We start from the raw sequence: 24,344 nt of genomic DNA on the forward strand, positions 1-24,344 counted from the left end.
CAATTCGGGCTGTGAAGGTCAATATGAATAGTGCCAATGTTATGATGCCAAACAAACTCGTAGCCTTGGACAATTAGACATTCGATATGGAAGTGGTGAGTTTACATGTATGTAGCTTGCATGAAAGTAGTGAAAGAAGTGTTATGATTGAAGAGACGCTGTTGAGAGCTCATTCTATATAGCTACCTAGTATCAAGACCAAAAACCCACCACCCAGATAAGACTCCCTGATATCATCCTTTAAGACCAAAAGAAACCCTAAACCCTAATCAAATCTTCTGCTGTCATAGCCGCCAAAGGAAGTATTAATCTATGTCAAAACCAGTCCAGCTTTCCAACTCCACCTGGCATTACAGGAGAGTCATAGAACACCACCCAGCGGTAGCCAAGACACAGGCACCGACTATAACGGCGTCGAACCGTCCTTCTCTCTGGACCTCCTGAGTTTCCTTTGTCTGCCCGAAAGACTTGTCGGCTGTGTTGCTGGTGGCAGCGTCGTTAATGGCGGCAGTGTCGGGCGATTCGCCGGCATTTCCCTCCTCCTTTTTATCCTCTTGCTCCTCCTCTTGCTGCTTTTGCTCCTGATTCCCCTCCTGAACTTGGTCCGGTATAGCGGGTTCCCCGTCGCCAGGTTTTAGGTGAGGGACGATGTATTTGTCGAGAAACGGCTGTGAGACTCCAAGGGTACTAGCATTGGAGACAGCGTTTTTCATGCGTGCGATGTATTCTTCTCGAATCATGCCATCAGTTGCGTAGTTTTCGCTCACGTAGACCAAAGCTTTGATGTCTAGAGGGCGATATGCCCTCTGTTGTCGTTGACTGGGCGGGCCATTCGACGGAGGACCATGTGGATGGGAAGAGCCCTCTGGATCCGAGTCTGAGTTTCCACCCGCTGATTGCGATGTTTGACCGAACGCTTGATCTGACGAGTTTGACGCTTCTTCAAGCACATGGGCTAAGCGTGCGGATGTGAATGAGGAGTATTGTCTGTGGCGCTGGAGGACAATTTCCAACATGTGCTTTTGGTACAACTTCCTAGCCACACCTTCTGAGCGATCCAGTGCCTTCACATCCCGGGCATTGACAAGGTACACAAGGCCCTCGACTGAAGAGTCATCCGCAGAGACCACATTGGCCACCCCACGCTCGTTGATCTGCCACCTGTAACCCGAGAGTGTCCCCGTGCCGATGAAGACGCTTGAAGGACACCGCTTGGCCATCTGGGCAACATGGAGATTGCTCCCGTAGGCAAAGTATAGGACATCGGGTTTCCGTGTCCGGGGTAATGTTGACGGCTGCATAGTCTGCGCATGTGAGTGATTGTTTTCTTTGACGATCATTGGAAGCTGACCTGTGAAAGAGATGATTGATTGGTGTAGGGAGAATGAGTAGAAGGACCCCTAGTCGATGCAGCTGAATCCTATGAACTGCCCAGAAGATGAAGGATCGATGGTACGTTATTGAGTGTATCTGCGCGAAGGAGAAAACTGAACAAGAAAACGTGCATATGGGTCTATCAGGTTAGGCTGGATCGACGGGCCAGGTTGGGTTTATGTTTGGATTTAGCGAATCGGACCCTTGCCATCGTGTCACGAGACGTTGCCCCAGTTGCCAAATGACACGTCTGCCGCTGACTTGGCTGTGAACCAGTGATGTGACTCACAGGGGCTCATTACCTCAAATCTATTGACTTGCAGCGAATGACATGCAGTTTTGTCCAAATGAGGCGACAGACGAAACGTCACTGAAATTTCTTAACCCCCAGCTTCTAGTATTGGTCAATGAGGTTGCACAAAGTGGATACGATTTGGGCAATGTTTGGATTGATACAATATTTGAATTGACACCCAAACAGCGAGGTTTGCTGACGTGGTTGACCATGCCAACGTTATGAAAGGAGGCGAGATGAGTGTGGAGGTTCGAGCATAACAACGCACAATGGACAGCAATCTCAATTGATGATGATGACGGTAAGGGAAAGAAAATTTATCGGAATAGTGCCATTGTTGATTAAGGAAAACATTAGAGTGAGAGTACAATTGAAACTTAGCATGTTGTCCGTTGACCATTGACCAGACCGCAATTCATCATCCTTCACTCCAAGATGCGTACAGTGTTCTAATTATAGCGGGATTACCTACCCAGGCGGCGAGTCTTGTTGAGCCAGGGAGCTCAAGCTGCGGTAGTATCGGTGACTGGAACATCAGCAGGGTTCTGAATGCCATTTGCCCCTGCTCCGGCAGCCGGCTCATTGACACTCCTTTTTTGTGCACCCGGACCCTCGGGATAAACTGGGCCTTCGGTAACATCTCTAATTCGAAGTCCGAGACGGGTGGGGTCGATATTCCGATGCCCCCAGAGGAGAATGGCTCCGAAAACTGGCTTCGCGCGGAGATCCAAGATTCCGTAGAAGACGGCCTCAGAGTCGGGCGCGATGATGTTGCCACCCTCGCAAACGCCCCATGCGATGGGATAGCAGATCCACACAATAAGCGTGATGGTGCCACAAGCGAGAAAGACGCGGCCGACATCACTTCCGATGCGATTGGCATGGATGCGAGCTTCCCATGCAAGCTGGTACACGATGTAGGCGAGTGCGGCACAACCTGTGTTGGGGACTCAGCAATGTTCCTTCAATGCGGCCGTGATAGGACTGGAATTCGAGCAAGGGATGACGAACCGAAAGCGAAGTAGCCCCATTTGTACGAGCTTTTGACAAGGGCGCCCACAAGTCCAGTGACGATCATGACCCAGTCAACGAGGATAACCCACAGCACAGTAGGCCATGGCATACCGGCCGTGAGTAGTAAATCCATGAGAAGAAGAGGAGTGGTGATGAACCTATTTATGGTCAGTATTGTAGCTGTGTCTGTGTCCATCGGCAACTCACCAGTCAATGTATCGCACATAGAAGATTTCACGATAGACACCAGCCACTCTATGATCGCTGCGCCGGAACTGAACAGCGATAGGAGTCCAACCCAAATTGGAAGCCATTGAGAAGTAAGAAATAGCAGCAATCATGGTAATGCCTCCCGTGATGTAGTGAAAGATCCGATCAGTCCGAGGCTTGGTCCAAGCAGTCCCAATGACAGCGATGGTAGCAACCGTCATCATGGCACAGACAGCCCAGTACCAATCTGAGCCATGAGTAGTCAGGTTGATATCACTACTTTGACCATTGACGGTGTCAGTTACAAAAATCGTCAGCAGGTGTGAAAGTAGACGATCTAATGAGCTTACGGTTGACGTTAAGCGCGTCGTTTCGGCGTGGAAAGATTTGAGAGGTCATGATGGAGATAGGTATTGTTAGTTAGTGTTGGCTGCAACGTGGTACTTTTTAACAACGAAAATTCAGATACTGGCATCAGTGGCCGACAAGATGGATCTGTTCTTGGCATATAAGGTGCTTGCTGGATCAGCGCTTCAACTGCTCAAGGATCTAAAGAAGGATGACTTCATTTTCTCGGTCATTCCGGGACACTCGGCATCTTGCGTGAAGATGGAAATAACGGTTATACAGAAGCGTTGCCGATCGACTCGTCATAGCACTATAAACTCTCAAATCCTTTGAGAGACGGCTGAGAGAGGATCGAGTCGATGACACTGATGGCCGGGAACAGCCACACCACCTGTCACCTGCCTGTCTGTACCGGCGGGTCTTGGAGTCGCTGGTGATCACTTAAGCTGCAACTCAATTTGCCTGCTACGGATTGAAACATCACATTCTAATGCCAAAAAACTGACTGACTTGGAGATAATGGAGTTGAGGGCTGCTTAGTCTTGGCTAACCGGTTGTGGGTGGCGATCACTCAGTCAGTCGTCGAGGCGGGTTAAAATTGCAGTGAAAAAAGTCCGACAACTTTTGTCGGGGAAAAAAAAAAGACCGTCGAGACTACCGTCAATATGGTATAGGTAAGGAGAGCGGCGATGATTTGGTCAGCTCACCTGCCAACAGATCGTGTCTAGCACACGCAATTGAAGCCCAACCATACACTTACTCGGCGGGTATGGAACGAGTCGCCGTTAGATTCGCTCTCGCTTTCTGTCTATATACGGAGTGACTATAGGAATGATGAATTATCTGACAAGTGGGGATGAAACATTTATCACTCCGAAGCCGAATATATAATGCGCGCGGAAATGGGACTATACAAAACGACGACAGATGGGAATGAGATTCAAGATGTGTCAATCGTTGAATATGCAACAGACGCCATTCCTACACTACCACATGATATTCCTTGTCACCTCCCTCCTACTTAACAATGGTGAAGAAATAGGCCACGGTCAGTGTTACGATCAGCACAATGAACCATGTGCCTCGTAGGCCAAGGAAATATTGGCTCTGTAGCCTATCCAGCTCGCCCCGCCCCCTCTCATAGTACACTGCAGTCCATGGGATCTCGCCATCCGAGAACCCTGCGTTTTGAAGAATCTGTTCGGCAACGATCTTGCTGCCAGCAATACAGATTGGAACTCCAGTTCCTGGATGCGTACTTGCCCCAACAAAGTAGAGATTTTTGAACTGCGAGTGTTGAGTCCCGGGCCGGAAAGAAAGGACATTGAAGAAGGAGTGACTTAATCCCAGGATAGTTCCCTTGTCTAGGTTGAATTTGTCTTGCCATGTGTATGGAGTATTAACAGTTTCGTGCTTGATGAGAGGGGATAAGTCCACGCCAATTCGGGATTGAATAGTTGCGATTATCGTTTTGCGGGCAAGTGATACCATAGAGTCCCAGTCCTGATCCGAGGCGACGGTCTCTTCCGTGCTATTGGCTGACTTGGATGTGCCCCTATGTGTTCCTGACTTGTCCGACAGCAGGTGACCCACGGGAACTAACACGACGATGGAGTCTTTGCCTTCTGGGGCGGCCGACGGATCCACCCGCGAAGGAACGTTGACATAGAAGGACGGCTCCGCCGGGATGAGATGTTGCTTGAAGATACTGTCAAAGGACTCTCGGTAGTCGTCCGCAAGAAAGATGTTGTGAGCCTGGAGCTTCGGAATTACCTTCGAAATCGACCAGTAAAATGAGATACTGCTACAGGATGCCTCGCGCTTGGACAGAGAGCGCGCATAGGAGGCTTCCGGTAGAAGATTGTTGTATGTGTAGACAAGGTCCGCAATCGAGACCACGATGTCTGCCGGGAGGAGGGTTCCGTCTTCAAGGATGACTCCATTGGTTTTCCTCGTGGCCTTGTCGATGGAAATAGATTGTACTGAGGTGGACAGGCGGTATTCCACACCCAGTCGCTGGCCGACCTTGACAAGGCATTCTACAACCTATGGAACTAGTCAGTCTGTTGAAGAGGGGAGAGAGTCCACTTGCACTCACTCTATGAAACCCGCCTTTTGGGTACAAAATTCCCTCTGCCAACTCTGTGTACTGCAACAAGCTATACGTCGCCGGTGCATCAAACGGACTCATGCCCATGTACATAGTCCCGAATGTGAAGACTCTTCTCAGTCATTCGGTCCAGAAATACTTGCTAGCTCGAGTCCAGATGCTCTGGAAGGGATGAAGAGCTAAAAGATTCAGCAGCATCTCTGGTCTCGCCATATTGAGAAAAGATGAAAAGTTCCTTCGAAGCACATAAGCGGCGCTGATCTCGTAATGTCGATGTGATTCTTGTAGAAACGAGAGATAGCGTTCGAAGCCATCTATGCCTTCAATCGCCTCGATAGACTTCTTCATCTTCGTGAGATCGGTAGATAGTTCAAAGGAAGAGCCATCCCCAAACCAAATGTTGTAGTTTGGGTCACACTTCAGTAGCTCAACCCCTTCGGCGGAGAGTGAAGTTCCAAGATCACGGAAGATCTCATGGAAGAACTGGGGGAGGAGCAGTAGGGATGGGCCTTGGTCAAAGCGCTTTGTCGGTTAACAAACCTGAGCATAGGTAGCTGGTTTCGAGAGTCAACTCACATAGCCATCGTGATTGATCAGAGAACATCTCCCACCCGTAAAGTCGTTCTTTTCCAGAACCGTCACCTTGAAGCCGGCCTTTGCTAGTCGTGCAGCCGTGGCAACTCCTCCAACACCGGCACCTAGGCGAGCCCGCTAGTCAGTAGTGGCATCGTCACTCGCAAAGGGGCCTGAGGACGCATACCAATTACAACCACGGACTTCCCTTTAGACTTTGGTTCTTCCATTTTGACGATAGAGAGTGTAAATGCCTCGACGGAATCGGAATAAGCATCAGTCCTTTCTTTGTGTAACCGCCAAGGGAGTCAATGACGTCCTCCATTTCCGCTCCCCGACCCACCATCCTTGTCATGTCTCACCATCCCCTCTCAACATTTGTGTGTATCACATAATCGTCAATGCACTGCAGTTTTAGCCCACCTCGACGACTAACTGAGTGATCGCTGCTAGCCAATCATTTGCTAGGCCTCAATGCACTGCAATTTTAACCCGCCTCGACCCTGGAGTTCTTGGCTCAAATGATAAGAGATACGATCTTCTGGCTGGATCTTCTGGCTCAGTTAACCCATCAAGGGCCGGGCTTCAACTATAATAAAGAACACATTGTCAACACATCATAGCATCATATCCCAATGCTAACACAGTGACCTGATATGAGATCCAACAAGTAACGGCCGCTATCCGACCAGCCGTTGCTGGCCTATCACTAACTCCAAGAAAGATTCTACTGGTTCAACGCTGACCATGCAACCCTGATCCTCCTCCACAAGGGCACAGTTGCTTTCCCGGCCCGAACGGAATAACCCGGTTCTCTTAGTACCCGCCCAATCTCCATGTAGCTTTCCACGGCAACCCGGATCGGCCCCCTCACTTCGGGGGGAAGCTCATCAATGGCCCCTCGAGCAAGTTCATATTTCGCAAAGGCACGATCAAGGAGCCTTTGACGCAAACCTTCGACGGACGATCCGGATGGAGTTTGAACCACATCTTGAGTCTCTAGGCCCGATTCGCTCAACCACGTACTCGGAACGTAGACTCGGCCCATGCCGGCGTCCACTGCGATGTCCCGTGCCATGTTGACATACTGGAGAGCAATTCCCATCTGCACGCCGCCATTCACAATGCGGCTACGTGACTCTTCCGATATATCTGGATAATAGTGCCAAAGTATGAGGCAATTGCAAAGCTCTGCAACTGTTCCCGCCACACGGCTCGCATACAAGTCCAGATCTTCGGTAGTTGCTATTGGAAAGCTTGTTGCAAATAGCAAGTCGGTCTCAAACCCTTTCAAGAGGTCGTGGAGCGGCTGGTTTGGAAGGTAATCCGTCGGTAGCTGTAATAATGCCTGCTGAATCGGTTCCGGGAATTGATTCCTGACATAGTCGTCAAGCTCGGATGTTGATGATTTCTGGCCAAACGCAAGCTGCAAGAATCGCTCTAGCCTCTCGATCCACAACCTTGCCTCATCAACAGATGTGGCTTCGTCAACCAGATCATCAGCGGCCCTGCAAAATGCGTAGAGGCGGATGAGATCCATCCGAAGCTTTCCCTCGAAGACTCCACTGGCGAGGTAGAAACTCCGACTTTTCTTACTTAAAAGAGTAGTTGCGTTGACAAGCCCAGCGATGCGCTCTTTGTCGTACTTGGCTTTGGGTAAGAGAAGTGTTTGAATGAGGAGAGGCGGACTTGGAAGACCAGTGTGGTGTCTAAATCTCTCGGGAAACGTGTCCAGAATGGCCAGGGCATTGTCGAATGCGACGTGTCCGAAGACAATCATGGTGTTTGTTAGCAAAAAGAAGATGGCTTCCCTACCGAGAATCAGTACATAAGACTAGATAAGAGCTGGGGCTCTGACTCGATATCCAGCCCCTTCCATACTTCAATACTATGCTTGGTTCCGGAGGTTATACTCCATGTTCCGCGGCGTAGAGGAAACGTATCGACCATCCAAAGATAGAGTGTCGGCACCAGAATAGGGATCACGGTGCTGGCCAAGGGTAGGTGGACCAAGAAGTCAGACGCAAGACTCCTAACGAGAGTTAGTAAGACAGATAGGGTTGAAAGATCCGTTGACGAACCATAGTAAGAGGATGAAAGGACAAGCCCATATCAAGATGAGGCCTAGGTAGGTACCTTCTCCACCATTGTGAACTGCCGCGAGGCCATATAGAATTGCAAATACGAGTATGGCCTGACCGACGATTCTATGGGAACTACGTCCTCTATCTAGATAGATGGAATGAACCGTAGTTTTACTTAGGATGAGATAAAGTAGAGAAGTATTGAACGTTTGGATGAAAAAGAAGAAAACTTCTTCAGCTGGAATGTCCTGGACCGTTGGACCGACGATGGCGCCTGGAGGATATGTCCAGATCTTCTGCCTAATGAGATATGAATCCCACGGGCTGGCGTGTTAGTAGAGAAACATTTTAATCATTCAGTCGACATACATGGTTGAAATCACTGCTCCCTGGTACATGTGTTGCGATGAGACTTTGCGTCAACTGGTGGAGGGTGTGGCCTACCGCTATCAAAAACCCAATCTTGTACATGCCCATTCGCGATAGTAGCGGCCTGTAAACGAGAGCAAGACAAATCCCAACGGGAATTGTGTACTTGACATGCCTGATGAGGGGTCAACGGATAAACCTAGTGGAAAGGAGATTGGGGCGCCTACACCAACGCATAGTCCCACACCATTTTGGAAAGAAAGGGCCGTTGCAGCCACAGCTAAAGAACTTTGGAAACGACGTAAAGAAATGAGATAATTTGAAGATTCTCGAGAAGCTAAGGATGGTGAAGAAACTAACTTTACGCGGGAAGCCGTTTGCCGGTGGCTGTGCCGCTTCTCCCGATGTCGGCAGTCGTTGACGTCAGCACTTCGGGATTTGTGAGACCTTGCAAGAGATTGCACTGGTCATCAACCGCCAAGCCTGCGGCATTTTCGATATCGTGAGGGCTGGGTATTGAATGAGCCGGGTGATGATGAGTGGTGAGTTCGCTCCCTGGGACAAGGTGCGGAAACCATCGTGGCCTTGAGCGGGATATCCGGATGATGAGTCCATTGAGTCCTGAGAATGGAGTGATCATAGTGTTAGCTGAAGCCATTTACTGGAGGAAGATGGGAAGAGACGACAATGAAAACAGTCCCTCTACTGATCGTACCGGGCTAGAGTTATGTGATTGTTTGTTACTGTCACTCTGATCCTATGTCAAGTTGTCCCTGCTATGCCCTATTCAACTAAAAAACGACAGTCTCAACGGCACCCGTAAGTATGATCAGTCCAAGATGATAAACAAAAGCTGACTCTGGGCAGCTATCTTTCTGGAAATTTTGCACCTGTCCAACAAACAACCCCATTAACGCCATGCGTTTACACAGGAAATGTTCCCCCAGAGTTGCAAGGGGGCCAGTATGTTCGGAATGGTGGCAACCCAGCGGGACATGAAGACGTTGACAGAGATACACATTGGTTCGACGGTGATGGGATGCTATCTGGTGTCGCTTTCAGAAAAATATCTCCTGATGACGGTCAGATCATACCTGAGTTCGTCAACCAGTTCATCTTGACCGATCTTTATCTGTCAAAGAAGACAACGGCAGTCTCATCACCAATCATGCCAAGCATAACAACCCTCGTCAACCCCCTCTCAACCCTGTTTCAGGTTACACTATCTGTATTACGGACCGTATTCTTGGTCTTTCTTTCGCATCTTCCTGGTTCACAGCAGGCGATAAAACGCATTAGTGTTGCGAACACGTCTATCCTGTATCACGATGGCAGAGCCCTCGCCACTTGCGAAAGTGGTCCGCCAATTCGCATCCAACTTCCGTCCTTGGACACTGTGGGTTGGCTTAATGGTATCCAGGCCGAAGGCGAGCCAGAAGACTTCAGGTCCCAGTTAGACGCCCATCAGTTCGGAGGCAACGGCGCCTTGAGCTTTTTGAAGGAATGGACGACCGGGCATCCCAAGGTGGATAACAGGACTGGCGAAATGCTACTCTATCACAACACATTTCTGCCTCCTTTTGTTCACTACTCGGTAATTCCAAGTAACCTCTCGAAAAACAGCAAAACTGCCAAACTCAAACTCATAAATGAGCCGGTGGTCGGAGTATCTGGAGCGAGGATGATGCACGACTTTGGGGCTTCACATACGCAAACCATCATTATGGACCTACCACTATCTCTAGATCCTCTAAACTTACTGAGGAATAGGGAAGTGGTATCTTACGACTCATCACAAGCCTCTCGATTCGGCGTGTTTCCTCGACATAAGCCACATGATGTACGATGGTTCACCAGCCAGGCCTGCTGCATCTTCCATACAGCTAATGCGTGGGACACAACCGTGGAAGGAAAAGTTGTGTCTGTCAATCTCTTGGCTTGTCGGATGACCTCAGCTACTCTCTTATACAGCGCTGGTAATATTGCCCCTCCAAATGTCTCAGGCAACAAGAAGGATGTCGACCTCGAGAAGACCCCCTCGACTCGGGAAAACCTGCATGCGCCGCCAGGGCCAATGTGTCATTACGAGAAAGGTTCAGTTCTCGAATCATACACCCCAAGACCAAAGGCCCTTGATTATCTCTCAACCCACGCATCCGAGGACAACGACCAATGCCGCCTATATTATTACGAGTTTGACCTATCCACAACAGAGAAGAACTTAGTTTCCCATGAATGGGCCTTGTCGGCGATACCCTTCGAGTTCCCCTCTGTTCGTCCAGACTTCGAAATGCAAGAAGCTCGCTACGTATACGGCTGCACTACATCGTCATCATGCTTTGGTGTCGTCCTTGGAAAATCCGTCAAGATTGATGTTATAGCCAAGATTGACACCAGGACACTCATTCAGAAAGGAAAGGATATGCATATCGCGCCTGTCACGGGGTGTGTAGATGAGCGAACAGTCAGCGAAATCCTTGACGAGGATAACAAGGATGATCCTATACAATGCTTTCGTCTTCCCAGAAATCACTTTGCCCAAGAGCCACGATTCATTCCCCGATCATCATCAGACGAGGAGGACGATGGATATCTCCTCTTTTATGTTTTTGACGAGTCTCAGTTGACCATATCTGGCGAATGCCCTCAATCAGCCGTGTCCGAGTTTTGGATCCTGGATGCCAAGAGCATGCGCAATGTCGTTACAAAAATTACGCTCCCTCAACGTGTGCCTTATGGATTGCATGGAACCTGGTTTTCTTATTCGGATATCGAGAAACAAAGGGATATCAAGACGTTTCGAAGCTTGGAGAAACTTCAAACAAGGAAGCACTGGTGGGTGTTTGGCCAAAAAGTATGGTGGTGTTCCTGGGTCCGATGGAGAGAATTGTTAGAAAAGGCGGTTAGATAACAAATATTTCTCTCAGAAGTCTTAGCTTAAGGCAAATTTGCAAGTACTGCGCTGTGCCATGTCGAAAACAAGGGCAATTTATTGGGCGAAGTTCTTTAATCACGATCTTCTGGCTTAGTTAACCGATCGAGGGCCGGGCTTTAACTATAATAAATAACACATTGTCAACACATCACAGCATCATATTCCAATGCTAACACCGTGGTTCTTCAATTACAATGTCTTCTATCTCACAAACTGGTCCGCAAAGCTCGCCCCGAGTCCAACAGCTTCATAATGCTTCCTCGCCTTATCCAACTTGCTGAATACATCCTCCACTCCCACAGGATTGCCATCAGGGTCCACATAGATATAAGCGCCCGTAACGTGGAACAGCGTCACAATCTCCTTCACATCCTCCGGCACCTCAAGCGTATGAATATCTCCAGGAGGCTCGTACGCGTAGCCGCCTTCAGTAGCCCACCAGGGGTGTTCGAGATAGTGCCAGCGGCCCTTGAGCACAGTGGCGTGTACCGCACCAGCGTGGCGATGACGAGATAGGATGCCGGATCGTCGTACACGGAGGATATTGACAAAGTAACCGCCCGAGACGCTGAATAGAAGTGGCCGGAACCAGACGTCTGGAGCTTGGGGGACCCAAAGACGTTCGTCGCATTCAATGTCGAAAATGCCGGGGATAACGAGATCGTCAGGTACAGCGGGTAGACGTGGCCCGCGATAAGGGATGGCAGCCTGATCGGCACGCTCTCTGAGCTCTTCCGGCTTGGAGGTGTTTTCGTTTGCCATGGTGAATTGGGGTTGTGGTTGAGAAGAAGCGTCTGGGCTTAGGTGGTAGGTGGTAGGCGTGTTGCAGTTCTGTCCTAATGAGGTCAACTCGTGGTTTATAAAATAGGATTTGAGCAAATCCTCGCCGTCCTTTGTGATCTTCTTTCGACGGCGTTTTTTCGTTGCAATCCGCAGATCGAGTCATTCAATCACGGGGTACCTGGGCGCCAACAGCGGCCCGAGGTCGGGGGAGGGCCCCGGGGGAGGGCCCGGAGGGGGCAAGTCTTAGACCCGATGAACTCCTAATCGGGCCTCAGATTGACCAATGACAATTTATTGCATTCGTATTACGATATCGAAAGCTTCCATCCTCTGTGTTTCACAATATCTACCCAATCCACATGTCCCTGGTCACTCCTCCGCGAGCCATCCGCCCTCCGGCGCCAAACTTCATCAAGTATCTCAAGACACGCCTCAACATTGCGGAATTTTCGCCACCTAATCATGTCACCGAGTTTTTCCCGAATGGCCTCGATCTCGGACATCTCGTGGGCTTCTCCTCCAGCCATGAAGAGGGGGAACAGCAGTGTGCATTCCACCAAGCATCCTTCCGAGACTTCCCGGCTGAGTTTGACGATGGCTTCAACACATGCTTTTATCTTGGCCTGTAGCACAACAGAATAGCCACTTACATGGCGCCTGAGGGTTCGGTACAGATGAATGAGTGCGGCGTTACGGTAGGCTTCGCCCAGCAGTGCCAGTGGTGAGCCGCGCTCGTTCGAAGGACACACCCAGCGTTGAAGTTCATCCTCAATATTCCGAGCCCGAATTGACCGATCACCATGGTTGATGGTTTGGCCAGTTTGGGAAATGCCATTTGCATCTGCAAAGTCAGCATTAAGGACGCTGGTCTCAGACACAAGAAACAGCAGACGTGACGCGAAGCCAAAGTACGGATCCGGTAGAGATTCATCTGCTGCCGCCCAATAGAAGCCTTTAATCAAGGGTGGGCGATCCATCGAGACACTCATCATGACATCGTGGTACGCAAAATTGCGGAGTAGCCATCTCCCCTCAAACGTCACCTGCACTGCCTGTTTCGGGTCATACACCGAGTTTGGCCCCTGTGCTAGAGCTGCAGCTGCGCCCGTGAGATGGGGGTACCAGCTGTCAGTGGCTTCAGATATTGACTCCATAGAGCAGAGGACCATTGTGACTGCGAGACACATTTCTGTCGAGAGCTGACTTTGTTGAACCGACTCTTGGAGACGTGCTAGAGCATATCCACGATGGCGTAGAGACAAGGGCTTGAACTTGTCATCTCGCAAGGCCAGATGGGACGAGGCCCATGCTGACACTGCATACATAAGGGGTGGGCATTCAAATGCCATAGGAAGAATGACTATGTGGATAAGTTAGCTAGTTGCAAGGCTAATGCGCCTTGGAGGGAACATGCCAGATAGGAAGCAGTTGTTCTCTAGGTTGGTAGTGATTAGGAATGCAAACGTTGCCGTGTAGTATCGCAACATGGCTCGTCTACTTCCAATCAGGTCCTCAGCCTCTGCATCGTCCGACTCCGAGAGCGGCAGACCCAAAGGCTGACACAAGTGTGTTATGCCCCGGAGTTGCTGATCTATTCTCGGAGTTCTTGTCATGGCAGAATCGGTTCTGGCCGCCGTGTCCGATGGCACAGGCGATGACGACCTCAGGGGGCGAGGTGGTTCACGCTTGCAGACCAGGTTGAGCCGCGAGCAGTGGCTGCAAACAGGGTAGATCTGGTCACACTTCTTCTTTCTGTAGTACATTAGCGTCAGAAGAGGTCCATGATGATATCGAAGCAGGGCAAGAGAACCAATGATGGCATCCACATACCTTTGACGGCAAGTCAGGCATCCGCGCCTCTGCCGGGTATACCCTGGCCTCCTCGATGGCCCTGCGAGAGGGGCCATTGCTGGGTTCTCCATTGATCGTTTGAGGTCTCTGTACGACTGCAGGATGCTTTCGTCCGGGCGCTATGGGCGGGATAAAGAACAGAGTCGATCGTAGGAGGTCAGCAAGGATGAGATGAAGTCTCGAGTCACGAGAAACCCTTCATGCACGGCGCTATCGGCGGGGTGGGGCAATCCCAAGATGGTATAGCAGAAGTTTGGCTCCTCCTGGCCAAGAGACTCTAACGTCAGGGCGGACAAGCTGGACTGATTTGGACCAATTAATGTTTATCTCGGTGTCACCACCCGGGGTGAAAGCGCTGATCACGAAAGTTTGTCATGTTCGACATGATATGCCGCCTTGGTTACCTCCAGCTCTTCCAGTTCTTGTGGCTAGGGGCGTGAGATGACGAAGGACAAAGAGTTTTGGTCACATTGATGAAAGTTTTATTCACCCACAACAGTTTAGCTATCTTGGGGGATTCTAGAATGCATCAGAGTCTCGCGGACTCAGTGTGGCAAACTTGACGAGTAACAGCCTCGATCGCCTCCCTCAGAATCCCAACCATGCGCCTAAGCTCGGACTCTGTCACCACATACGGCGGAGCCATGATAACATGGTCAACATGAACCTCCCCTGTTGTACCAAGGTTCCCCAGAATGTTCAAGCCCAAGTCAAGCGCCTTGTCCACAATCTGGTGGCAAAGTCTTAGGCCCGCGGGAAAGGGGGTCTTGGCAGCTCGGTCCTGCACAAACTCGACCGCCCAGAAGAGACCTCGGCCCCGGATATCGCCTACATACTCTAGTGGACCAATCCCCTCTTTCAAGAGTTCCTCGAGGACTTGGCCCATTCGTGCCACGTTGCCGAGGAGGTCTTCATCGCGGATGATGCGCTGAACCTCGAGCGCTGCGGCGCAAGCTACCGGATGCGCCTAGAAAAAGTGAATAATTAACTTGATGGCTCTCCTTGTGTTTTTATTGGTGCTAAGCATACCTGAAACGTATGGCCATGGGCCAAAAGCCCTGATCCATCGGCAAGGGCATCAAAGATCTTGCTGCGGAGTAGTACCCCAGACAGGGGGATGTACCCTCCACCCAAAGCCTTGCCAATAGTCTGAATGTCAGGGCCTGAAATGTTTTCCTGTTCCCAGGCGTGCATAGTGCCAGTTTTGCCCATTCCACACATGATCTGCTGGGGTTAGCTAGGGTCTCATGGAGGGAGCTCTGTAACTAACCTCGTCCAAGATGAGAAGAACATCGTACTTGTCGCAGATCGTTCGAACTGCCTTGAAGTACCCAGGCGCGGCGGGGAGACAACCCAAAGTTGTCCCGCTAACTGTCTCGGCCACGAACGCAGCGACGCTCTCGCGGCCGACTCGAAGAATCTCAGCCTCTAGCTGGTCTGCCAGGCGCTTGACATATTCATCGTTGGTCTCTTTATGGCCCTTGAGCCGATAAGAGAAGCAAGGATCCACGAAACTGACGTTGGATGACAACCAGTCGCGATACATGGCTCGACGCGAGTCATGACCCGACACACAGAGCGCGCCTATCGTGTTTCCGTGGTAGCTCTGCTTTCGCGCAATAAAGTGGCGCTTCTCGGGCATACCCCTTTCGTGCCAGTATTGCGTCGCCAGCTTGATGGCAGCATCAGTAGCCTCGCTGCCAGAGTTGACAAAGATAGCCTTGGAAAGTCCTCCAGGCTGTCCCTGCAGAAGCAGAGAGGCAAGCTCTTCCGTGGCATCACAGGTGAACCGTGCTCCCGAGTAGAGATAAGAGAGCTGGCTGATCTGACTGCTCACAGCTTCCGCAATCTCAGGCCTGCCGAACCCGAGGCAAGAGACGGATGGCCCGGCTGAGGCATCCAGGATCTCGCGACCATCTTCGAGGAAGAGGGAGACGCCAGAAGCTGAAATCACCTTCTCTGGGCGGTTCGCCATGGCGCGATGAAGAATGTGCGAGTCGGATACGAAGGGGTGAGCCATGATGGGCGATGTCTGTCAGGGGGTCTCGCACCAGGGGAGTGATGATTGCGTTTGAAGATGAGCTGAGGTCTGCTTGGATGCCCCAGGCTGGCTTTAAAGTTATCGAAGAAAAGATGGTGCTTGGAAAACAGACTCCGAATCACCCCCGAGATGATCGCGGTCGAGAATCTTGTCTATTATACAAACACCGCCGTTGGCGCCGCTAGCGGCCACCACAACAGCCCAAGTCAATCAGTATGAAAGTTGCTTTCATGAATCGATAACTGATATCTCTTTAGTCTCTCCGCTTACCCCGCATTCACAAACCCCGGCTCAAATCCACGTCCGGCCGGATCATGTTCGTTATCAGGTTTGTCCGGGGAAGGGCAAGGGTAGGTTAGCAGAGGTGCTGATGGCGTTGCCGTGAGAGCATGGACCTTAACTTGGTGAGATAGGTGCCCAGGACGCCTTTCAATAAGACAGGAGGTGAAGTATAAGAGGCTTCACTTTCCCACAGGTCAATTCTGCCCTCGCATCTGGCTTCTCATCAACCTCCTTTCCCATCAAAGTCATCATTGCATAACCATCAGAATGAAACTGGAAATCCTCACAGATCCTGACTCTGGCGTTTCGAAAGCCAGAGCTGATGATTCTGGAAAGCTCGAAACCCAAATCGGCGAAATACAGAGCCTACACAATGGCACCACGTCCCCCGACACGAACGAAGAAACACATCGAGGCTTCAAGCCCCGACACTCTCAGATGATTGCAATTGGAGGTGCCATTGGTACTTCTCTATTCCTGGGAACTGCTCAAGTTCTCCGTGTGGGCGGGCCTCTCTTCCTGCTCATCTCCTACGGCGTCTTGTCTATCCTAGTGTACTGCATTGTCACTGGCATCGCCGAAGTCGCAACATACCTCCCTGTGCCCGGCGGTACAATGGCATACTACGGCCATAAGTACGTGTCTCGAAGCATGGGGTTTGCCATGGGATATCTATACTGGTACTCCCTAGGCATCTTGATCCCATACGAGTTCGTCGCTTCGACCCTTCTCATCGACTTCTGGGGCCCTGCTGTCAGTCCTGCTGTTTGGATCACCGTCATTTACGCCGTCATCGTCCTTCTCAACTTCTTTCCTGTACGGGTATTTGGCGAGTGCGAGTTTTGGAGCGCTGGGATGAAGATCATACTTATCCTTGGCTTGATCTTCCTCTCCATCGTTCTATTCTTTGGAGGAGGGCCGAACCACGACCCCCTGTACTTTCGATACTGGAAGAACCCTGGACCCGTCAATACCCATATTGTGAAAGGAGATGCAGGTCGCCTCGTCGCACTTCTTCAGTCCTTTGTACTGGCCTCGTTCGCCTTCGTCCTGGCTCCCGAGCAACTCATCGTTACTGCGGGCGAGATGCAGTCGCCGCGTTACAACTTGCCCCGTGCAGCCCGACGCTACGTCTGGCGTCTGGTCATTCTCTTCATGCCTAGCGTCTTGGGGATTGGCGTGGTCTGTATGTCCAACGACCCTGCCCTCTCTGCATCTGGAACAGCGAGTTCTCCCTTTGTCATTGCCATTCGCAACGCCGGGATCCCGGTCCTTGACAGCGTCGTCAATGCCATGATTCTTCTTTCAGCCATCACCGCCGGAAATGCCTTCCTGTATTCTGCGTCCCGGAATCTTTATTCTCTGGCCAAGGCTGGCAACGCCCCGGCAATCTTCAAAAGATGCAACAGTTACGGTCTTCCCTACTTTTCGGTTGCTATCACGGCCTGTCTTGGTGGTCTAGCCTACCTGTCTCTCTCCAGTAGCAGTCTTACTGTCTTCAACTGGTTGATCAATATCACAAACACGTCCGGTTACGTCAGCTGGATCTGCTGTGGTATCATCTACGTTCAGTATCGCAAGGCGATCGTCCATCACAAACTGGAGTCTCCGTACCGTTCCCGGTTGCAACCTTGGGGCATGTACTTTGGCTCTGCCGGCTCTGTCGTCTTGCTGTTGATCAATGGGTTTACCGTGTTTTTCCCCTCTGAATGGTCTGTGACCACGTTTCTTACTGCCTATATCGGTATCCCGGCCTTTTTGCTCATCTATTTTGGCCACCGCTTTTACTACCGGGATGACGAATGGGTTAGAAAGCCGGAGGACATTGACATGTATGAAGGAATGGATGAGGTACTCGCCGCAGAGAGGCCACCTCCTGCTCGAGGCCAGATCAGCAAGAGATTGTGGGCGTTGATCGAGTAGACAACTTTAAGTTACGTCACATTCTCTCCAATGGGTATCCAAACTCATTCAATTAACTATGTATTTTACACAACTTTCCAGTCATTAGCCCCTGATCCACCGGTGACGCTCAAATAAGAATGGACACGGCCGTGTTGTCAGGGTCCATCACCATGTAAGGAATGCTGCCCTCATCCATTCCCTTGCTGGTAACAAGGAACTCTACATCAAGCTTCTTCAAGTCGAGGTAAAACATTTCGCTGATGTTGCGAACCGCCTGAGCCTCCGGGCTGTTTCCAACCTGTGCTCGCCACTGAGACTGGGCAAAGCTGACCAGACTACGGTCACTGGGCACCTTGAAACTGAGGAGCCAGGGAACTTGCACCGCCAGTAGCCACTCCCTCTGTCGACCAATTGGTAGAGCATCCACTAGACTCTTCTCTGTGTAGGCCTTGAGCTCCGCTAGGGACTTTGGCAAGGCGTCGCACAGGGCCGGTGGCTTGGAGAGCACAAAAGCCTGATAGAAGTTCTGGAGATAGTTGACAGCGGTATGGAACGGAGCTGCGATGTGGATAGACATTGTGAGCGCATCACAAAGCTGATCCAGGGTCTGAATATTGGGGAAGGTCTTGATCCAACCGTTGGTCTGGACCTCCTTGCACCAGTCCTGGACGTACTTGTCTTCCTTGACCATCTTGTCCGCTGTATTCTTGTCATAGTACATCAGGAGCATGCTCATAACATACTTGCGGATGGCCTTCCACATGGAGAGCATGTTCTTGGCGTAGGCGTAGTTCTTGTACTTCTTGTCCGCCAGACCTTCGGCAGTGTTGGGGAATCCACGGTTAGAGAGGTCGTTGGGGATGTAGCTCTTGACATAGTCAAAGTTCTCGAATTCGTAGCGCACGAAGCGGTACAAGTAGTCGGGGTTGACGCCAACAAGGTCCTTGATGACCTGCGGCACAAGTGTGCTTCTTGCGGCCGCGTTGAGTGAAAGCGTCTTGTACCAATGTGGCTGGAGAATCTTGAAGACGATGTGCTCCATGGGAATAGTCCGGTGAGTAGCCACGATCAATGACTCTTCAATCATGTGCGCACGAGTCAAGTGAACGCTGACCTCATGACGAATCCAGTCTGAGACTTGAGCGCATGTCTTTGCGTATCTCCAAGCCCAGTCGTTCTTCTCCTTGTCGGAGGAATCGGCCGGAGACTTGCGTTGGTTGAAGATGGTGACCGAGTTCTTCATGCTGACCTTGTAGTCACAGACAATAGCAATCGGATGCAACTTGCCGTCATCGTGAAGTTGGAAGAGCGTCACGGCGGAGCAGGCCCAGTTGTCATCAGAAGCCGGCTCCTTGTGCTTGAGCTCCTCATCAGGCTTGGCACCGAATGCCTTGCGGAAGTAGCGAGTATCTTGCATGAAGAGGGATTTGGGATCAATCTGGGGCAGAGTCTTAGCCCAGTAGTCCCATCCATCGCGCTTGGCAGTATCAATGAATTCGGTCAATAGGTCCTTCGACACCTTCTCGATGGTCGTAGGGTTGGTGCCGGTGAAAGACTGCTCCGCGAAACGACGATCACCAAACCAGTCAGGAAGAAGGCCAATGTTGGCGCCCTGCTCAATATCGGTGCCAGACTTGCGGTGCTTCTTGTTGTACTCGACATAATCCTCAATCTTGGGGCCTTGGTCAGGAGCACCACTGATGTCTCCATTCTTCAGGCTGAGCAGCCACCTTGCAGTCTTGCCGGCAAAGTTGTCAGGAATGATCTGCTTGATCATCAAGCCAGTCTCAACGAGACCGAGAGCATTGAAGATCTTGAGCTCGGAGACTTGGTCTGCGGATGGGATGCTTTGAAGATGGGGAGGGTACTGGGCATCTGTGCCATCGGGGTTCTTGGGGTAGGCTGAGTACTTGTAGATTTGCTTCTTCTGGGAGAGATCTACGTATCGAGGCAGAGTTGGTTCAACTTGCAACACGTCGAAATACGACTCGTAGCTATACAATTAGCAAAGATCCCATTGGTGCAGTCGCATAAAACTCACCTTCTCTCAATGCGGCTGTAAGCGTGCGTAAGAGCGGCCTGCGTGCCAGCGTAGGTGCCCTCCTCAATGTTACCTCCACCCAACTCTGGCTTTTGAGCCAAGTTCTTTTGATCCGGCTTCGCATAAATCTTGAGCTTGACTAGCTCGCTGTTGAATACACCGGGGTCGATGTCGGCAAAGGGAACATCCTGGACACCAATGCTGGCATCCTTCTTGCGCTCCTCAAGTGAAGGCTGCTTCAGGATGGCATCAGGCTTGGGAGCTGCCGGCACAGTCACCGGCAGCTGGGGAAGAGAGACGCCAGTGAGAACCATGATTGAAACAAAAGGATGAAGAAATGACAAGTGGAGGAGAGAAAAGATTAAGGGAGATGTGCTCGAGGAGGGAGCAATTGGACGAGGAGTGCACGCTTATATACACTATCTCGCAACGGCATTTCCTCTCAAGTCAGCTTCCCCATGTTAGGGGGCTTATGGACGGTTAAACCATACTTGAAAGATGACAAAAACCCCAGGTCTCGACCGGCCAGTAGCAGTCCTTGCATATGTGCTCAGTCAACAGATATTATGCAGGCTGACTCCAGCTGAACGCCCAAGTCAAAGACTCGTTGCAGCCGGGGGCCAACGCTTACAGGGTAGTGGTTAGTTCCAGCCAGCCACGCCGGACGTTAAGTCGCATTGGTGCGGCACCGCAGTCCAACTAGAGACAATAGATGCCCTGTTAGGCATGTGAGGGGTCTAGACTCATGGTTGAGTTGAGGGGGTATGGGAAAAGGTGGGTGCAGACTGCGTTCGGGGGCTGAGGGCAAACAGCCAGAGTAAGCCGAATGCAAGAAGGGTGCATCGGTCACAGGGCTGACGCTGGCAATCTTGGCTTGCAACAAAGGTGCAACGCATCGTCAGCGAAGCTTGGAGAAAACCCGACTTTTCAACCCACATTTCTTCGTGATTCAAAGTCAAAGAACCAATCATTCAGATGCCATTATGCAGCGCATCATACGAGCGGGGAATATGTCTCAAAAAAGGTTCTGGGCAAGTTGGACTCACATTCCAATGCCGCTGAGTGGCGCTGGTCCCCTCAACACCGCTTACGCCGCCTGCAACTACGAGAACGGCTGACTATCGCATCGTCGAATCAGAAAGCGATTTGAGTAAAGACACATGGCTAGGTTCAGCCGCAATGTGGGTTGCCTCTCCGGTGGGTGACTGTTTGGGGCCGTCTCACTCGCCGATAAGGCTGACTAGGCAACGCTATTGAACGGCTAGTTGCGCCGGCAGAGCAATTTGAGCTTGATATGCATAAAGCGGCACTTGAGCGTGTCAAAGCCACAGGGTCGAGACTCGGACCGCGTTTCGGGAGTGCCACGGGCCGCTTGCTGAAAATCTGGCTGCAACATTAAGCGAGAGGATACTTCTGGCTATTTGATAATGAGATATGTGATTGAGCTTGCATCAACTTTACAGTTTAAAACCGCATGAGAAGGCCTGCACACTTTCACGTCCAGGAAGGCTCACTCAACCCCGACCGCATCAGTGGACCAGTACTACATCCACCACATAGTTACGTAGGTAGTGATATTGTCAGTTATCACTATGTCAACTGTATTCTACCAGATGCCTCATATTTCCCGTATCTTGTACTCCTCCTCAGTGACGGGCTCATGCCAATTCGTTTCACCAGTAACCATGACAAGATGTGTCATGACAGACTCATCATCAGCCCCATGCCAATGAGTCGTCCCAGGTGAGGCCCAGATAGTATCGCCGGCCCTGATCCGCCTGGCTTTGCCTCCCTTGTCGCAAATCCACCCACTACCCGAGAGCACATGGATCATTTGCCCCTCAACGTGAGTATGCCAGTGCGTTCGAGCACATGGCGTGAATGTGACGCTGGCAATACCGGCGCTTTTGTCGAGATGCATGATGTTGGAAAACACCTGGCCAGTAAAAGTGGCTGTAGCCTTGGTGACCTTGGTGCTTTGGTCGGAAATAATTTTCGATTCCGGCATTTTCGCTTTTTTATGGGCTGCGTGCGCGATTTGTAGCTGGTGAAAAATGACAAGGTTGACACCAGTAGGTTGAGTAAGGGCGAGAAAATAGTCAACTGATGATTTTCACTCACAAAAGTCAACTAACTCAGGCTGTCTGTTGGCGGCGTAGTCTGTGAACCAGGGTGAAATCGAAAGGAGAGGACAAGGTCTTAAGTATATATAGTTGCTCTATGGTCGAAGAACGTGGCTCGTATAAAACCCCTCGAGCACGCCATATCCACGTTGTGGATCTAAAATGTTCATCAATACCTATCTACGGGAATCAAGTTCCGATGCCAGGTCCCATCCGTCTAGTCCCCATGGCTCACCATGCGCAACAAATGGCTCCTCCTCCTGGTATACCTCATACTTGTACTTGCTCCCGATATGGTCATCCCTCAACCCAGCTTGGCCCTTTCCATAGACCCTCTCCCGTGCCGTCAATCCAGGCTCAACTGCCTCCGGGTAGATGCCACGCCTCCGAAGCTCTGGAACAAGCAAGTCCACGACATCCTCAAAGGAACCGGGCGACGTGACATATCCAAGATTGAAACCATCCACATCAGCAATATTGATCCAGTTCTCCATTACGTCCGCTACACTTGATGGAGATCCCACAGCAGACGGTGAGATTTGGCTCATGGCAGCTCTTATGCCGATGAGACGAGGCGTCCAGATGGGTGTCTCGACTGTGGGCTTGAACATGTTGGACAGCTTCCTGCCCTCATCAGAGTCTATCTTACTGATATCCTCATCGAGTGAGTATTTCGACATGTCAATACGGGTCCATCCGCTGAAAAGAACCAAGCCGCCAACGGGACTCGCGTGCTTCCTGAGCTCCTGATACTTATCCTGGGCTTCTTGGTCCGTCTTGCCCAGAATAGGAGTGAAGGAGAGGTAGAACTTTAAGGAACTTGGGTCGCGTCCCTTTTCGGCTGCAATCTTGCGGTTCTTCTCAATCTGGATCCGTAAAAGCTCCGGCGAAGGTGATGAAACGAAGATGCCCTCTGCATGGGTGGCGGCAAAGTCGATTCCTTCGGCTGACGCGCCCGCCTGGAATAGGAACGGCGTTCGTTGAGGAGAGGGATCCACGATATGTCGAGTGGATAACTTGTAATACTCGCCCTGATGGTTGATGTGGCGGACTTTAGACGGATCGATGTATGTGTCTGTGGTCGGATCGGGTTGCAGCGCGTCATCAGCCCACGAACCTTCCCATAACCTGTGACGGCCTCATGTCAGAAAAGCTCGTGTGTCATCAGGATGCGAAAAGGGAGGTAAGGCGCACTTGTACAGTGTTCTCATATACTCGTCAGCCTGTGCATATCGCTGGTCATGCTCAATCGGATCAATGCCAATGGCGTTGAATGCAGACTTTTTCCACGATGTGACGATGTTCCAGCCAATACGCCCATCCGTCATATGATCCAGCGTGGAAAACCTCTTTGCTAGAACGAACGGAGTTTCGAAAGAGGTTGACGCCGTAATGCCGAATGTGAGATTCTTGGTCACCGCCGCCATGGCTGTAATCGGCTAAGATGAGCTGTCAGTAAAATGCCCTTGAGCTCACGTGTGTCAAACGAGTTCGCTGCGTACTATGGATGGGTCGGTCACAGGCCACTGGACAGCCTTTCTGATGCTTTCCTCGACGGTTCCGCCATAAATGTCAAATCCTCCGTTTGTGTCCGCAAGGAAGAGGCCACTGATCCCACCCCTTTCGAGAAGTTTTGCCAGCTCGACCCAGTAGGTCAGCTTGCGCTTTGTTGCTGATCTATCAGCCGGGTCCTGTCCGAGTGTTAGTCCAGTGTTCTCTCTTGAATCAGGGTCAAGGTTGTATGTACTTTCCAATGTCCGACCGAGAGATGGCCGACTGTTGACATGTCAAAGGCATTTAGCAGAATCTGCTTCTTGGGTGGCTTTTCAGCCCCCGGGATGTCTTGAGTCGCCATGTTCCACGTCTCTGATGCCTCGTGATAACAAAATGGGTATTCAGGGTTGCCACTTGATTGGTATCACAGTAGATTGCATTGCTCTCCATTGCAGCATGTGCTTTATAGACCGGACGTTATCTCTTGTGTCGAGTTCCATTTGTGAATCTCT

General features: G+C 50.9%; 13 protein-coding genes across 13 annotated transcripts; 2 read left to right on the forward strand and 11 right to left on the reverse strand.

The window, feature by feature from the left end:
• Positions 1-350: 350 nt before the first annotated feature.
• On the reverse strand, positions 351-1,301 carry NCS57_01320400 (Gamma-glutamylcyclotransferase; the record flags this gene model as incomplete). The annotated part of the gene is made up of 1 exon (XM_053062850.1): positions 351-1,301. The coding sequence occupies one exon, from the start codon at positions 1,299-1,301 to the stop codon at positions 351-353; it is 951 nt and encodes a 316-aa protein (XP_052907745.1).
• Positions 1,302-2,172: 871 nt separating this feature from the next.
• Positions 2,173-3,292, reverse strand: NCS57_01320500 (uncharacterized protein; the record flags this gene model as incomplete). The annotated part of the gene is made up of 4 exons (XM_053062851.1): positions 2,173-2,606; positions 2,681-2,841; positions 2,891-3,140; positions 3,244-3,292. 4 exons carry the CDS (start codon positions 3,290-3,292, stop codon positions 2,173-2,175), a joined length of 894 nt encoding a protein of 297 aa, XP_052907746.1.
• A 966-nt stretch (positions 3,293-4,258) lies between these two features.
• Positions 4,259-5,444, reverse strand: NCS57_01320600 (Amino-oxidase domain-containing protein; the record flags this gene model as incomplete). The annotated part of the gene is made up of 2 exons (XM_053062852.1): positions 4,259-5,287; positions 5,340-5,444. The coding sequence occupies 2 exons, from the start codon at positions 5,442-5,444 to the stop codon at positions 4,259-4,261; spliced, it is 1,134 nt and encodes a 377-aa protein (XP_052907747.1).
• A 27-nt stretch (positions 5,445-5,471) lies between these two features.
• Positions 5,472-6,154, reverse strand: NCS57_01320700 (uncharacterized protein; the record flags this gene model as incomplete). The annotated part of the gene is made up of 3 exons (XM_053062853.1): positions 5,472-5,873; positions 5,928-6,049; positions 6,112-6,154. 3 exons carry the CDS (start codon positions 6,152-6,154, stop codon positions 5,472-5,474), a joined length of 567 nt encoding a protein of 188 aa, XP_052907748.1.
• A 497-nt stretch (positions 6,155-6,651) lies between these two features.
• On the reverse strand, positions 6,652-8,627 carry NCS57_01320800 (Bifunctional lycopene cyclase/phytoene synthase; the record flags this gene model as incomplete). Its single annotated transcript, XM_053062854.1, has 6 exons — positions 6,652-7,735; positions 7,783-7,956; positions 8,006-8,332; positions 8,378-8,397; positions 8,453-8,552; positions 8,605-8,627. 6 exons carry the CDS (start codon positions 8,625-8,627, stop codon positions 6,652-6,654), a joined length of 1,728 nt encoding a protein of 575 aa, XP_052907749.1.
• Positions 8,628-9,545: 918 nt separating this feature from the next.
• NCS57_01320900 (uncharacterized protein) lies at positions 9,546-11,288 on the forward strand (the record flags this gene model as incomplete). The annotated part of the gene is made up of 1 exon (XM_053062855.1): positions 9,546-11,288. One exon carries the CDS (start codon positions 9,546-9,548, stop codon positions 11,286-11,288), a length of 1,743 nt encoding a protein of 580 aa, XP_052907750.1.
• A 225-nt stretch (positions 11,289-11,513) lies between these two features.
• Positions 11,514-12,074, reverse strand: NCS57_01321000 (Cupin-7 domain-containing protein; the record flags this gene model as incomplete). The annotated part of the gene is made up of 1 exon (XM_053062856.1): positions 11,514-12,074. One exon carries the CDS (start codon positions 12,072-12,074, stop codon positions 11,514-11,516), a length of 561 nt encoding a protein of 186 aa, XP_052907751.1.
• A 326-nt stretch (positions 12,075-12,400) lies between these two features.
• On the reverse strand, positions 12,401-14,017 carry NCS57_01321100 (Zn(2)-C6 fungal-type domain-containing protein; the record flags this gene model as incomplete). Its single annotated transcript, XM_053062857.1, has 3 exons — positions 12,401-13,455; positions 13,510-13,847; positions 13,926-14,017. The coding sequence occupies 3 exons, from the start codon at positions 14,015-14,017 to the stop codon at positions 12,401-12,403; spliced, it is 1,485 nt and encodes a 494-aa protein (XP_052907752.1).
• A 458-nt stretch (positions 14,018-14,475) lies between these two features.
• Positions 14,476-15,966, reverse strand: NCS57_01321200 (uncharacterized protein; the record flags this gene model as incomplete). The annotated part of the gene is made up of 3 exons (XM_053062858.1): positions 14,476-14,913; positions 14,976-15,170; positions 15,217-15,966. 3 exons carry the CDS (start codon positions 15,964-15,966, stop codon positions 14,476-14,478), a joined length of 1,383 nt encoding a protein of 460 aa, XP_052907753.1.
• Positions 15,967-16,536: 570 nt separating this feature from the next.
• Positions 16,537-18,192, forward strand: NCS57_01321300 (AA-permease domain-containing protein; the record flags this gene model as incomplete). Its single annotated transcript, XM_053062859.1, has 1 exon — positions 16,537-18,192. One exon carries the CDS (start codon positions 16,537-16,539, stop codon positions 18,190-18,192), a length of 1,656 nt encoding a protein of 551 aa, XP_052907754.1.
• Positions 18,193-18,301: 109 nt separating this feature from the next.
• Positions 18,302-20,529, reverse strand: NCS57_01321400 (Manganese lipoxygenase; the record flags this gene model as incomplete). The annotated part of the gene is made up of 2 exons (XM_053062860.1): positions 18,302-20,168; positions 20,216-20,529. The coding sequence occupies 2 exons, from the start codon at positions 20,527-20,529 to the stop codon at positions 18,302-18,304; spliced, it is 2,181 nt and encodes a 726-aa protein (XP_052907755.1).
• Positions 20,530-21,833: 1,304 nt separating this feature from the next.
• Positions 21,834-22,223, reverse strand: NCS57_01321500 (Cupin-2 domain-containing protein; the record flags this gene model as incomplete). Its single annotated transcript, XM_053062861.1, has 1 exon — positions 21,834-22,223. The coding sequence occupies one exon, from the start codon at positions 22,221-22,223 to the stop codon at positions 21,834-21,836; it is 390 nt and encodes a 129-aa protein (XP_052907756.1).
• Positions 22,224-22,514: 291 nt separating this feature from the next.
• NCS57_01321600 (Bac-luciferase domain-containing protein) lies at positions 22,515-24,193 on the reverse strand (the record flags this gene model as incomplete). The annotated part of the gene is made up of 4 exons (XM_053062862.1): positions 22,515-23,466; positions 23,533-23,777; positions 23,841-24,029; positions 24,086-24,193. The coding sequence occupies 4 exons, from the start codon at positions 24,191-24,193 to the stop codon at positions 22,515-22,517; spliced, it is 1,494 nt and encodes a 497-aa protein (XP_052907757.1).
• Positions 24,194-24,344: the final 151 nt, after the last annotated feature.

Source organism: Fusarium keratoplasticum, chromosome 11 (assembly GCF_025433545.1).
Source record: "Fusarium keratoplasticum isolate Fu6.1 chromosome 11, whole genome shotgun sequence".
Classification (NCBI taxonomy): domain Eukaryota; kingdom Fungi; phylum Ascomycota; class Sordariomycetes; order Hypocreales; family Nectriaceae; genus Fusarium; species Fusarium keratoplasticum.